This window comes from Schistocerca americana, chromosome 1 (genome assembly GCF_021461395.2).
Source record: "Schistocerca americana isolate TAMUIC-IGC-003095 chromosome 1, iqSchAmer2.1, whole genome shotgun sequence".
Classification (NCBI taxonomy): Eukaryota; Metazoa; Arthropoda; class Insecta; order Orthoptera; family Acrididae; genus Schistocerca; species Schistocerca americana.
In genome coordinates, this window is record NC_060119.1 from 816,520,317 (window position 1) to 816,534,896 (window position 14,580).

Here is a 14,580-nt window from a genome sequence, read left to right on the forward strand (position 1 = left end):
CGCTGCAGTCTGGAACCGCAAGACCGCTACGGTCGCAGGTTCGAATCCTGCCTCGGGCATGGGTGTTTGTGATGTCCTTAGGTTAGTTAGGTTTAACTAGTTCTAAGTTCTAGGGGACTAATGACCTCAGCAGTTGAGTCCCATAGTGCTCAGAGCCATTTGAACCATTTGAACAAATATTACAGACAAACTGAATCAAAAAATAAAAACATAAATGAAAGGGACACCTAGCACACAAAAACAAACAGATCATCACCAACGTATAAACACAGGCACACATAACATAAACACACATAAAATCCACAGAAATACACATGAACAAGAAACGGCCACATAAAATCTAATAACCGAGGAAAATTACCAAACACAGAAAGCCATAGCTGATGGAAAAGAATGATCAACGATTACACAGCTCTCTCCAATGTATCTCTGCCCTCAGAGAAGTATCAGACAACTCAAACTCGAAAACACACACGCACGCACGCACACACACACACACACACACACACACACACACACACACACACACGATCTTCCTCACAGAATAAAACAGTGTTAGTTATAACATTCCTAGTCATAAATTTTCGATTTAAATAACGTTCTGCATTAAGTTTTCTATGGTTGCAGATGATGAATTGTGACAGAAAATAACTATAACGCAAAATATAGAAAACCACAGTGTGTTGTAACAAGGTACATGTAAAAATTTTCTGTTTGCTAATTTGTGAATACCTTTCTTAAAAACTGAAAGTTTCTGTACGTACAAATAGTTAAAAGCAGTGTTGTTTAATACAAAGAAAATAAAAACGCTGTTGATGCTTTAGCTTCAGCGAAACACACTTGGCTGAAAGAAAAAAAATATTCTTCAAGGCGCATGCTATCCAAAAATAAATTTTCAAAATTGTTGTTCCAAGAGAACTGTGCCAAATGTAGCTACAGGAAACAACAAGGATTGAAACTGAATCAATTACAGAGTAAATGAGAGTAAAAATTTATATTCCTTTGATGAAATAAACAGATTTGTGAAGACCAGTGCACCAGACGTTAAAGCTGTTCTCAGTCACCTTTGCAGTTTGCATCAGATGCAGTCATATTCCAGGTGGATTAAACCACTCGTTAGCAAAATCTTTTTAAAAAACAGAAAAAAGGAATTGTGTGGACAACTACAAACTAATTTCATTACTTGCAATGTTTTCGAAAGGTTTTTGAGAAGGCATATGTGTGTGTGTGTGTGTGTGTGTGTGTGTGTGTGTGTGTGTGTGTGTGTGTGTGTGATTAATTCATATCTCAAGGACAGTAGCTGTCTTCTTTTATGTAGCAAAGACACTTCATTAAGTGTACTATGCTATAATTTTACACAACTTGCGGCATAAAAAGAACTGGTGGAAAAGTTCACCAGTAATTCATTTCACATGAAGCAGAACGTAATTTATGAGTAAATTTCTAACAGAACAGCATGTCACGCTAGAAGTTATCCTGTTTGTGGTGGAAGTAACGTTAAGCGACGATTAAGTCTTCAAAGATTTGCTCAGTAGAACCCAATGACAGCACACGATTCTAATTCAGATAACTGTACCACACTGGTTTGATTCCAGCCACTTTATTCATAAGCTATGTCTCCTCGTCAACATGCTATAAGGTACCATCGTCATTGGTTTTATAGATAAAGGGAGTTTGACAGCATAGGGGGACGGGACGTAATACGACGTAACTGAGTGCGGGGATGGCTAATATCGATAACCAAAATTTTAGACAAAATCACAGTTCGATAGTACGGATGTTCCTCAACACTGAGCTTGGGGAAGGAGCCGGAAGAGGAAACGTGGCTGAATTTTAGTAGAATAATTAACAAAGCACCGAATACATGTGTACGTAGTAGAACAGTTCATGATGAGAGAGGCCTTCCTGTGTGTAGAGTCTACATAAAGAAAAAGCGACTATTGTGCAAGACGTATAAAACAAAGTGTTGAGAAATAGATACATAAATGATTGCTGAAACGCATTTGTGTCAAGAAGGTAGCAGATCTCATCGAAAGACGTCCCAAAAAAACCAAAGATATTATGATCATATGTAAAGGCTCTTCTTGGCACCAGAGATAGTGTCCAGGCACTTATAGATGACACAGGAAATGAAATTGATGGTATCAAAGCAAAGGCAGAAACGATGGGCTACGTTTTAAAATGCAACTTTACAAAGAAAAATACAGGAGTATTGCCCTAGCATAATTCTCGTTTCACTGAAAAACTGACTGATATGGATATTACATAAGTGGCGTTAAGGAACAACTGAATTCTCTAAATTTCAACTAAGATGGTCGTTTTTCTAACGGTCAGTATATTCATGCTATGAGTAATATTACGAGGGCTATTTTATATTGAAAACTACGATCGGTTACGAAATTAAAACGACAGTGAAATCTGATGAAGCTTTGCGCCGATGTGTTGCACAGTGTCCCCAGAGTGCACGTCGGTTGCGTTACTTCGCACTTTTCAGTCACGAGCACACAGTGAACTAATAAAGATGTCTTAAAAAAAGAGGTCTCCGACAAGTGTGAAGCGGGTGCTGTCATTCGGTGAGGGTTTTCGCCTGATTCCATTAATCCCAAATAACGTAACTATCATTCGTGACTGCAAACTGCGGCAGTATTGCAGGAACTCACAGCAGCTTTAACAACGACTCTCTTGCAACGTTTTCATGGGAAGTGTTTGACCTCGCAGCATACATCTCGGACATGACTCCTTCTGATTTTCATCTCTTTGCTCAGACGAACTGCTGCCTATGGGGGCAGCATTCTGGCACAAACAACGAGTCGCAGATCGGTCTAAAGAAGTAGCGGAAAGCGCAGGCGGCTGCGTTCTATGGCGTGGGTATGGTTGGAGTTGGGTTGGGTTGTTTGGGGGAGGAGACCAGACAGCGAGGTCATCGGTGTCATCTATATCTCCATCAACATCTACATTTAGACTTCGCAAGCCACCCAGCGGTGCGTGGCGGGGGGCACTTTACGTGCCACTGTCATTACCTCCATTTCCTGTTCAAGTCGCGTATGGTTCGCGGGAAGAACGACTGCCGGAAAGCCTCCGTGCGCGCCCGAATCTCTCTAATTTTACATTCGTGATCTCCTCTGGAGGTATACGTACGGGGAAGCAATATATTCGATACCTCATCCAGAAACACACTCTCTCGAAACCTGGACAGCAAGCTACACCGCCACGCAGAGCGCCTCTCTTCCAGAGTCTGCCACTGGAGTTCGCTAAACATCTTCGTAACGCTATCACGCTTACCAAATAACCCTGTGACGAAACGCGCCGTTCTTCTTTGGATCTTCTCTATCTCCTCCGTCAACCCGATCTGGTACGGATCCCACACTGATGAGCAATACTCAAGTATAGGTCGAACGAGTGTTTTGTAAGCCACCTCCTTTGTTGATGGACTATATTTTCTAAGGACTCTCCCAATGAATCTCAACCTGGCACCCGCCTTACCAACAATTACTTTTATATGATCATTCCACTTCAAATCGTTCCGCACGCATACTCCCAGATATTTTACAGAAGTGACTGCTACCAGTGTTTGTTCCGCTATGATATAATCATACAATAAAGGATCCTTCTTTCTATGTATTCGCAATACGTTGCATTTATCTATGTTAAGGGTCAGTTGCCACTCCCTGCACCAAGTGCCTATCCGCTGCAGATCTTCCTGCATTTCGCTAAAATTTTCTAATGCTGCAACTTCTCTGTATACTGCAGCATCATCCGCGAAAAGCCGCATTGAACTTCCGACACTAACTACTAGGTCATTTATACATATTGTGAAAAGCAATGGTCCTATAACACATCCCTGTGGCACGCCAGAGGTTCCTTTAACGTCTGTAGACGTCTCTCCATTGAGAACAACATACTGTCTTCTGTTTGCTAAGCACTCTTCAATCCAGCCACTCAGCTGGTCTGATATTCCGAAGGCTCTTACTTTGTTTATCAGGCGACAGTGCGGAACTGTATCGAACGCCTTCCGGAAGTCAAGGAAAATAGCATCTACCTGGGAGCCTGTATCCAGGAAAGGACGGGGAAGGAAGTCGGCAGTGCCCTTCCAAAGGAACCATACCAGCATTTGCCTGGAGCGATTTAGGGACATCGCGGAAAACTTAAATCAGGATGGCCGGACGCGGGATTGAACCGTCGTCCTCCCGAATGCGAGTCCAGTGTCCTAGCCACTGTGCCACCTCGCTCGGTACGTGGGTATGGGGAAGTTGGTACAACGCTACGACAAACGTCTATGTCAGAGCGGCGACTGTGCAGAGAATTAGGTGGAATATCTAGCTAAGTGTTGCAAATAAAACATTTTTGACTTTGACTAGGGTTTTCATTTCACGACCGATCAGAGGTTGAAAGAAAAACAGTCCTCTTATGGTCCCATTTAGTGCAGGAACTATAACCCGCGGTTTTAATCTGTTTTTAGCAGGACCAGTATTCTATACATATATCAACGATGGCGAAGGAGTAGTTTGCAGAATATAACTAGATTTATCTTCACAAATGCCCTCATCGTAAAACATATTCAAAACCGTTGAAACACGAAGCAGACCATGACTCCATACCATGAACCAGCGATGATCTCACTACACGTGACAACTAACAGATACTCCCCCACCTATATGTTGCAACTTTACCTAACAACAGATAAAGAAATGAAAGAGTACATGGTGTTCACTTCACTACAAAAAACGGGCCGCTAGTATCCCAACTGTTGTCTACAGAGCTCGATCAACTAACTCATTAATTAAGTGACTTCCCTAGCTGCTTTGGAGGAGGTGGCCGAAAATGAGAGACTTTTACCCATTTTCCGTCCCTTGTAGAATGATGATGATAATGAAAGTTGCAGGTCTTTGTAAATCACGAAATCGTGAAATGATTGTTATATTAAATTCGTATTTTCTACAGAGTAAGCAAATTAACACACTAACCAAAGATTGCCGTAACTGGGATTCGAGCGGATCCTCACTTTCTTACGGCTGTCTCTGAGGAATTACGTATCTTCCTCCAAACCATTAATATTAAATTATCTTTTAGTGTTGGATTTGTTGTAGATTCACCAAAGATTGCCATTATTTTCCACGCTGATTTTATGTCAAGCCAATTAATGGCTGCCATTTTTCGTGTTTATAAGTTGTCATAGGGCTGTACTGGAGGGCGGCCTGGTCTTATTACGCTCTGGCGGTAGGGTCAAATTCCCATGCCCGCATCTAGTGGTCGTGCGGTAGCGTTCTCGTTTCCCACGCCCGGGTTCCTGGGTTCGATTCCCGGCGGGGTCAGGGATTTTCTCTGCCTCGTGATGGCTGGGTGTTGTGTGCTGTCCTTAGGTTAATTAGGTTTAAGTAGTTCTAAGTTCTAGGGGACTTATGACCACAGCAGTTGAGTCCCATAGTGCTCAGAGCCATTTGATTCAAATTCCCATATATCTTAAGTGCGCTAGATAACAATAATATTTTCCTGCGTGCGACATTGCGTAGTGTACTTTGACGTGATAGTTTATGTATATGTAACTTATGTAGTGAACGTTCCCTTATACCTGAGTAGCTTTCTGTGCACAACGGTAATATCTCATAGTGTCCGCTCAGTTTATTTTCTTACTTCTTCTATTTTGTGAGTTTCATGATTTCTTGTGCATGTGATCTTTGCACCCCTCTTACTGTTGATGTAGACAATAATGAATTTTGTCTGATGCAAGATACCCCTGTCACTAAATTAAATTAAATGTCGTGTGACTAGGGCCTCCCGTCGGGTAGACCGTTCGCGGGGTTCAAGTCTATCAATTTGACGCCACTTCGGCGACTTGCGCATTGATGGGGATGAAATGATGATGATTAGGACAACACTACACCCAGTTCCTGAGTGGAGAAAATCTCCGACCCAGCCGGGAATCGAACCCAGGCCCTTACGATTGACATTCTGTTACGCTGACCACTCAGCTACCGGGGGCGGAAGTCACTTAATTAATGAGTTAGTTGTTCGAGCTCTGTAGACAACAGTTGGGATACTAGCGGCCCGTGTTTCTAGTGAAGTGAACACCATGTATTCTTTCATTTCTTTATCTGTTGTTAGGTAAAGTTGCAACATATGGATGGGGGAGTATCTGTTAGTTGTCACGTGTAGTGAGAGGCTTTCTTTACATCAGTTTTTAACGGCAGTGCTTCCATGGAGTATCGCAGCTTCTCCTTTTACGTTTCCCTCACAATGGGCGGTTGTTTCCGAATCACCAGCTCGCACTATTTCCGCCCTTTTTCGATACTTTCGACCCGGCGTTCAGTTGAGCGTCAATGCCGTGTCCTCTCGTCAGACTGTACGACAGTTGGTCCACTTGTCTGTAATCCAGTTTGACTCCGCAACGCTTTAATCGAGAAGCAACATTTTCAAGTTTCAGATTAGGTCACATCTTGTCATTATGCCATATGTTATTCATCAGGGCTGGTCACTCCATGGCTTACTGCGTTTATCGCTCCCTTCAGTAACCACCAACTGATATCCTTCTGGTTGACAGGTGGAGCTACTGTAGACTTACTGAAACTGATGCTTTGTGTCCTCTTTCAAGGTGTAATCGCACTGATACTGGCTCGTTCACTCTTAGCATTCTGCAACATTAAACCTTGCGGTACTTGACGAAGTATTTCGCAGGGTGATCCAGGAGGAATGATCAATATTCAGGGATATGACAAGAACGAGCGTATGACGAAAAAATCTTCATATGGACATGTGCTCTAGTCCGAATGGTTTCCGAGATACATCACATTTCATATAAATAGTTATTTATTTTCTGTGTTATTCAAAACATTGTCGGTTCAAAATGGTTCAAACGGCTCCGAGCACTATGGGACTTAGCATCAGAGGTCATCAGTCCACTAGAACTTAGAACTACTTAAACCTAACTAACCTAAGGACATCACACACATCGATGCCCGAGGCAGGATTCGAACCTGCGACCGTAGCGGTCGAGCGGTTCCAGACTGAAGCCCCTAGAACCGCTAGGCCACAGCGGCCGGCGAACATTGTCGGCTTTACACATGTTTACAGCACAATAGTTAGTAAATATTACAACATGAGTTCTATACATTATGAGTTAAAAAGTTTACCGCACGTAATGTTTGCCATGCACGTGTTCGTGGTACACTGATACGTACAAAAGGTCACCGTGTGCTGGTAATAGGATTACTTTGCACCATTTCAACGAAATGTTCTTGCACTGGTCGTTGAACTACATGTCCAGATGAAAAACGGGAACGTGGAAAAAATATTTGTTTCGCGCAATATACTAAATCTCTTGGTTTTTGCTTCAAATGAGCTTTTCTGTTATGTCCCTCATTATTGACCATTCTCCCTGGGACAGTCTGTAGAACACAAAGGAATATTGATAAATGCACAAAATTCACAAACTGCATGGATATTTCAATAGCACAAAGAAAATAAGTAACTTATATGTAATACAACGCAACTTAATCTTTAAAAAAAATTTTACTCTCATATTCTACAGAAAAATAATAAGGTTCTCCACTCTTGTCAGATACATAGTTTGATATGTTGAAATCAATTACGTAAGACTGAAGCGCTGGTGATAAAGCTGTGACCTCAAAAGGTACATTGGCGTATTAAAAATGCTATTGAAAAGACAGTACACAGGTTTTACTACTAAGTTTTCCAATGTATTTGTGTAAAAAATGCGGTATAAATGTAGAAAAGTGTCATGACGATGTTGCTGATGTCAATAATAATCTCAAATATTACGCAAAAGAGACAGTTAGCCGCCAGTGGAGTGTTGGCTGATAAGAACGCAGAAGAGAGCACGTTGAGATGACGCCTGGCCGTTTTCCAGGTTCAACCGCGTGGGCTACTACCACGACATCGCGCTGCTGGAGCTGGAGCGGCCGGTGCGTCGCTCTCGCTACTCCATCCCCATCTGCCTGCCGGACAACGAGCTGCGCGACGAGCCCTTCGTCGGGACGCGGCCCACCGTCGTCGGCTGGGGCAGCACCCACTACGGTAGCGCCGCCTACTCACACACTCTACAACCTGCTAGCCAGTAGCCGCTGTACTGTACACTGAAAACGTGCCCACCTAGTCTTCTCCACACCGTCCATTTATGTTATCACGATCTGCTGCTTGATACGAGGACTACAGCGAATGGTTCACGGACTGTGTCATAGGATATGCACTGCCAAGGAAGCTACACAAGGGGAGGAAAAAAAAAACTCTGTTTGGGATACATATGGCCCTGATACCAGGGACTCTTTTCTATTATCTTGCTACCTGCTGCACAATTACGGCAGACAACAGTCACTTTAGCTGATGATTAATTTTGTTTATGCTGGTTTTAAAAGTAATAGTACTATGCATATTTCGTTCGAACTGGTAAACTGTTATACTGTGCAGTGGCAAAATCCTTGCTAGTGCTAACCCGCCGAAGTTACCGAATGCCTTTCTGCGGATTGGCTGAAAATAACATTGGTCTTCAATGGGCTAGATCTGAAATAGCACAAGAATGAAAACTATGAAGTACGGCTGAAAGCTTATGCAGTATGCACACTTTATGTGGTTGTTAGACAAAAAAAGGAAGAAGAGGAAACAAGGTACACAATGAGAGTAGTGGACTGATTTACGTATTATTTCTTGTTTAATTGCGTCCACAGTGCTACAGTATTACAGAAATCACAACATGATATGCCTGTACTGTAACATATTGCTCAACTTTCACTGCAAGAGTTTAGTTTGCGGCGATCGGGCATGAGTAAGGCATAGTTGGATAGTTAACTGAGACTTCAAGCTTCGTTGCCAAATCTGACCATGCTGCTTAAAAAAAAAAGTCTCGTTACTGTACGAATATTTAAGTTACGAAATTTAAGTCCAAAAATTTTGCTGTCAAAGAATAACAGTGCGAACCATTTTACGAGGGCTGTTTGGAAAATAAGGTCCGATTGGGAGCAAAATGGAAAGCACAGTGAAAATCCGATGAAGCTTTGCACAGATGTGTTGGGCAGTGTCTCTGGTATGCCTGTCGATCGGGTAGCTTCGCTCTTTGCAGTTCTGATCACACAGGGAGCACATAAAGATGCCTAGAACAACAGTCTCCCGCCAAGTATGAGGGTCTGGTGAAAGGTTTTGCCTGATGTCATACAGCCACGTATCATAATTGTCACACGTTTCATTCTTCATGACAGTTCTCGGCCGCACACAACAGGAGCACTAAACATGCTCCTGCAGCGTTTTCGATGGAAGGTGTTTCATCACTCACAATACAGCATTTAATTAGCTCCCCTTGAGTTTCATCTCTGCTCACATGAACCGCTGTTAACATGAAGATAACATTTTCGCACAGACAACGAGCTATAGACGAGGATAATGAATTGGCGGAAAACATAGGAGGCTGCCTTCTGTGGCGAGGGTATTGGGAAGTTGGTACAGCACTCTCACAAATATATAGGTCGTAGCGGCTACAGTGAACTGTAAGGTGCAGCTAATTGTTTCAAATAAAACATTTTTGACTTTCGCCGTAGTTTCCATTTTGCGACCAATCGGACCTTACTTTCCGAATAGCTCTCGTACTTCGTTTATTGATTTGGTGAGTCACACACTGCCTAACAATGCCTGGACCCAACAACGTCCCTATTAACAGTTAAATTTATTCCATTTCCTGAGTGAAATTTGCCATTGTTGTACTGGTTTTCCAAATATATTTGCGCGCTGCGACAGTTCACGGTGCCTTAAAAACTATTCAAGTAATAATACATCTTACAAATGGGCGCTACTGACTGATCCCGGGTGTAATTACTCGCATCCTCTGCGAATAAACCAAATAATTACTCACTGTTGCTCTACTTCCAAACTCATATTTCATCAGGTTAACAAACTGTTCAATTGGACGTAACCGTTCCGCGTGTGACACCAATAGCACATGACCACATTGGTCAGCTTAAAACAGGAAGCAATGTTCCTGCTGAAAATAGGTGCGCTCAATTCCGTAAGTTACAGAGAACCAACAATGCGTAATGCGTATGATTTACTACTGTATACCATATCGATTGTAATACACTCCTGGAAATGGAAAAAAGAACACATTGACACCGGTGTGTCAGACCCACCATACTTGCTCCGGACACTGCGAGAGGGCTGTACAAGCAATGATCACACACACGGCACAGCGTACACACCAGGAACCGCGGTGTTGGCCGTCGAATGGCGCTAGCTGCGCAGCATTTGTGCACCGCCGCCGTCAGTGTCAGCCAGTTTGCCGTGGCATACGGAGCTCCATCGCAGTCTTTAACACTGGTAGCATGCCGCGACAGCGTGGACGTGAACCATATGTGCAGTTGACGGACTTTGAGCGAGGGCGTATAGTGGGCATGCGGGAGGCCGGGTGGACGTACCGCCGAATTGCTCAACACGTGGGGCGTGAGGTCTCCACAGTACATCGATGTTGTCGCCAGTGGTCGGCGGAAGCTGCACGTGCCCGTCGACCTGGGACCGGACCGCAGCGACGCACGGATGCACGCCAAGACCGTAGGATCCTACGCAGTGCCGTAGGGGACCGCACCGCCACTTCCCAGCAAATAAGGGACACTGTTGCTCCTGGGGTATCGGCGAGGACCATTCGCAACCGTCTCCATGAAGCTGGGCTACGGTCCCGCACACCGTTAGGCCGTCTTCCGCTCACGCCCCAACATCGTGCAGCCCGCCTCCAGTGGTGTCGCGACAGGCGTGAATGGAGGGACGAATGGAGACGTGTCGTCTTCAGCGATGAGAGTCGCTTCTGCCTTGGTGCCAATGATGGTCGTATGCGTGTTTGGCGCCGTGCAGGTGAGCGCCACAATCAGGACTGCATACGACCGAGGCACACAGGGCCAACACCCGGCATCATGGTGTGGGGAGCGATCTCCTACACTGGCCGTACACCACTGGTGATCGTCGAGGGGACACTGAATAGTGCACGGTACATCCAAACCGTCATCGAACCCATCGTTCTACCATTCCTAGACCGGCAAGGGAACTTGCTGTTCTAACAGGACAATGCACGTCCGCATGTATCCCGTGCCACCCAACGTGCTCTAGAAGGTGTAAGTCAACTACCCTGGCCAGCAAGATCTCCGGATCTGTCCCCCATTGAACATGTTTGGGACTGGATGAAGCGTCGTCTCACGCGGTCTGCACGTCCAGCACGAACGCTGGTCCAACTGAGGCGCCAGGTGGAAATGGCATGGCATGCCGTTCCACAGGACTACATCCAGCATCTCTACGATCGTCTCCATGGGAGAATAGCAGCCTGCATTGCTGCGAAAGGTGGATATACACTGTACTAGTGCCGACATTGTGCATGCTCTGTTGCCTGTGTCTATGTGCCTGTGGTTCTGTCAGTGTGATCATGTGATGTATGTGACCCCAGGAATGTGTCAATAAAGTTTCCCCTTCCTGGGACAAAGAATTCACGGTGTTCTTATTTCAATTTCCAGGAGTGTATATCTTACAGTACTCTTTCTCGATTTATTTCACATTTGCGATTATGGCATGGGTGCTCTTCTGAAATAACCCATGAAGTGTAGAATAACACATTGTTTACTGTGAAAAGAACATCATCCTCACATCTGATCATGCTCATGTATTTTACAAAATTTATCGTCGTCTGTTTAAAAGGAGATTGTGATACTCTTTATAATAATTCCTACCGAATTAAACGTGAATGCTGCACTATTTTGCGTCTATGCAGTAGTTACATGTCATACACGGCATACGCAAAAAATGGTGCAGACCTCACATTTAATTCGGAAGGAACTATTATAAGGAGTGTCACATCTTTCTACAGGCGATGAATCTCCTTTTTTCCTTAAACAGGTGAAGTGGACTATGTGAATATCGTTGGATACCAAAACAACGTGAAAAACATTAAAGGATACGTATTCATGCCCCTCATGGAAGGTTATCACCTAAGAAAGGCAAAAATACTGAAATCGCGATTGCAAAATATATAAACCCTGTAACAGTACTGGTGCTACGTTTCTGAATCTATCAAATTCGCTCACTCCTTACATGGCTGAAGCAAATGTTTCCTCCTGATCACAAAAATGTCTATGATCCTAGGCCGGCAGGTTTGGAGAATGACTTGGGAGAGGGGGGGGGGGGGAGAGGGAGGGAGACTACTTGCAAAACTACGTAGATTATGAAACGTTAATATTAATCAGTGCCAAAAAAATATTTTGAGAAGACTGAAGACACATTTTAGATAACGCTACTGAAAATTACCAGGGCTATTAGACATGAATAATGGGCATGCCGACACTTGATACCTCACAACCACCTGGAAGGTGGACCTGCATATTTCGTTATTTGGTGTTTCATGGAATACGCTTTATTGCTTAAAAACATTATTATTACAATTTCAAAAACCTTGTTAAAAGAATAACAACGCTCACAATCATTTTAAAAACTTGAACAGGCTCAATCCATTAATAACAACTTTAACAGTTTGTACCATTAACGGCAGGGCTTCAAACCAAGGGCACACACTTCCCAGGTACAAGAAGGAAGTCACGCCAGTTAGGTGTCGCTGCAAGCGGGTTCAACAAGCAATTTTATCAGTAGAGTGAATTACACTGACAGGTACTAAATGTACTAACAGTTTCCAAGCATGGATAACACGTTACAAAACTGGACAACGCCCATCTACATCTACATCTACATTTATACTCCGCAAGCCACCCAACGGTGTGTGGCGGAGGGCACTTTACATGCCACTGTCATTACCTCCCTTTCCTGTTCCAGTCGCGTATGGTTCGCGGGAAGAACGACTGTCTGAAAGCCTCCGTGCGCGCTCGAATCTCTCTAATTTTACATTCGTGATCTCCTCGGGAGGTATACGTACGGGGAAGCAATATATTCGATACCTCATCCAGAAACGCACCCTCTCGAAACCTGGCGAGCAATCTACACCGCCATGCAGAGCGCGTCTCTTGCAGAGTCTGCCACTTGAGTTTATTAAACATCTCCGTAACGCTATCACGCTTACCAAATAACCCTGTGACAAAACGCGCCGCTCTTCTTTGGATCTTCTCTATCTCCTCCGTCAAACCGATCTGGTACGGATCCCACACTGATGAGCAATACTCAAGTATAGGTCGAACGAGTGTTTTGTAAGCCACCTCCTTTGTTGATGGACTACATTTTCTAAGCACTCTCCCAATGAATCTCAACCTGGTACCCGCCTTACCAACAATAAATTTTATATGATCATTCCACTTCAAATCGTTCCGCACGCATACTCCCAGATATTTTACAGAAGTAACTGCTACCAGTGTTTGTTCCGCTATCATATAATCATATAATAAAGGATCCTTCTTTCTATGTATTCGCAATACATTACATTTAGCTATGTTAAGGGACAGTTGCCACTCCCTGCACCAAGTGCCTATCCGCTGCAGATCTTCCTGCATTTCGCTAAAATTTTCTAATGCTGCAACTTCTCTGTATACTACAGCATCATCCGCGAAAAGCCGCATGGAACTTCTGACACTATCTACTAGGTCATTTATATATATTGTGAAAAGCAATGGTCCCATAACACTCCCCTGCGGCACGCCAGAGGTTACTTTAACGTCTGTAGACGTCTCTCCATTGATAACAACATGCTGTGTTCTGTTTGCTAAAAACTCTTCAATCCAGCCACACAGCCGGTCTGATATTCCGTAGGCTCTTACTTTGTTTATCAGGCGACAGTGCGGAACTGTATCGAACGCCTTCCGGAAGTGAAGAAAAATAGCATCTACCTGGGAGCCTGTATCTAATATTTTCTGGGTCTCATGAACAAATAAAGCGAGTTGGGTCTCACACGATCGCTGTTTCCGGAATCCATGTTGATTCCTACATAGTAGATTCTGGGTTTCCAAAAACGACATGATACTCGAGCAAAAAACATGTTCTAAAATTCTACAACAGATCGACGTCAGAGATATAGGTCTATAGTTTTGCGCATCTGCAGAAAGGGTTGCAGGTCACGCCACTGACTGTGGCTCTTGGAAAGGCCTTAACAACGTACAACCCTTAATAAAAATGCCTTAAGCCATAAAATACACAATTCCCCAAAATAAGTCAAAGCTGGGATGGCATACAATTTAAATGCGACTCCCAACTGGTACACACCAGCAGAACGGTGGCAAAGACCTCTAATAAATATACAATTGCCCAAAATACAAGCTAAGCTGAGAACTGCAGCAGACGGCTATCACAGCCAACAAGGAAGAAGCAGGCAAGTCTCACAATTCAATGAGTGGAGCTAGCAAATGACTGTGGATCATAGGAAAGGTTCAACAGCTCACATTGATAAGTGAAAGGCCTTCAAACTTAATGTGCTCTATAAGTAGCAACAATGGTTCAAGATTTAAACGAGCAGTTAAAGAGCAGGTATAGCAAGGAGTAACTTCGGGCTCGCAGAACGCGCTTTAAACGTCATGAGCTCGCTGATTTCACCAAACAGGAAAGACTAATGGGTTCCGATTAATCGGCGACACTCTAACGACGCACACATCAAACGATCAGTTTTACTTAACC

At 43.8% G+C, this 14,580-nt stretch overlaps 1 protein-coding gene across 1 annotated transcript in view; it reads left to right on the forward strand.

Moving 5' to 3' along the window:
- Positions 1-14,580, forward strand: part of LOC124594382 (proclotting enzyme) — a 157,809-nt gene that overhangs the window by 115,928 nt on the left and 27,301 nt on the right. The window contains exon 9 of the mRNA XM_047132754.1: positions 7,865-8,031. Within this exon, the coding sequence (XP_046988710.1) occupies positions 7,865-8,031 (167 nt within the window). The remainder of the gene's footprint in view (positions 1-7,864; positions 8,032-14,580) is intronic.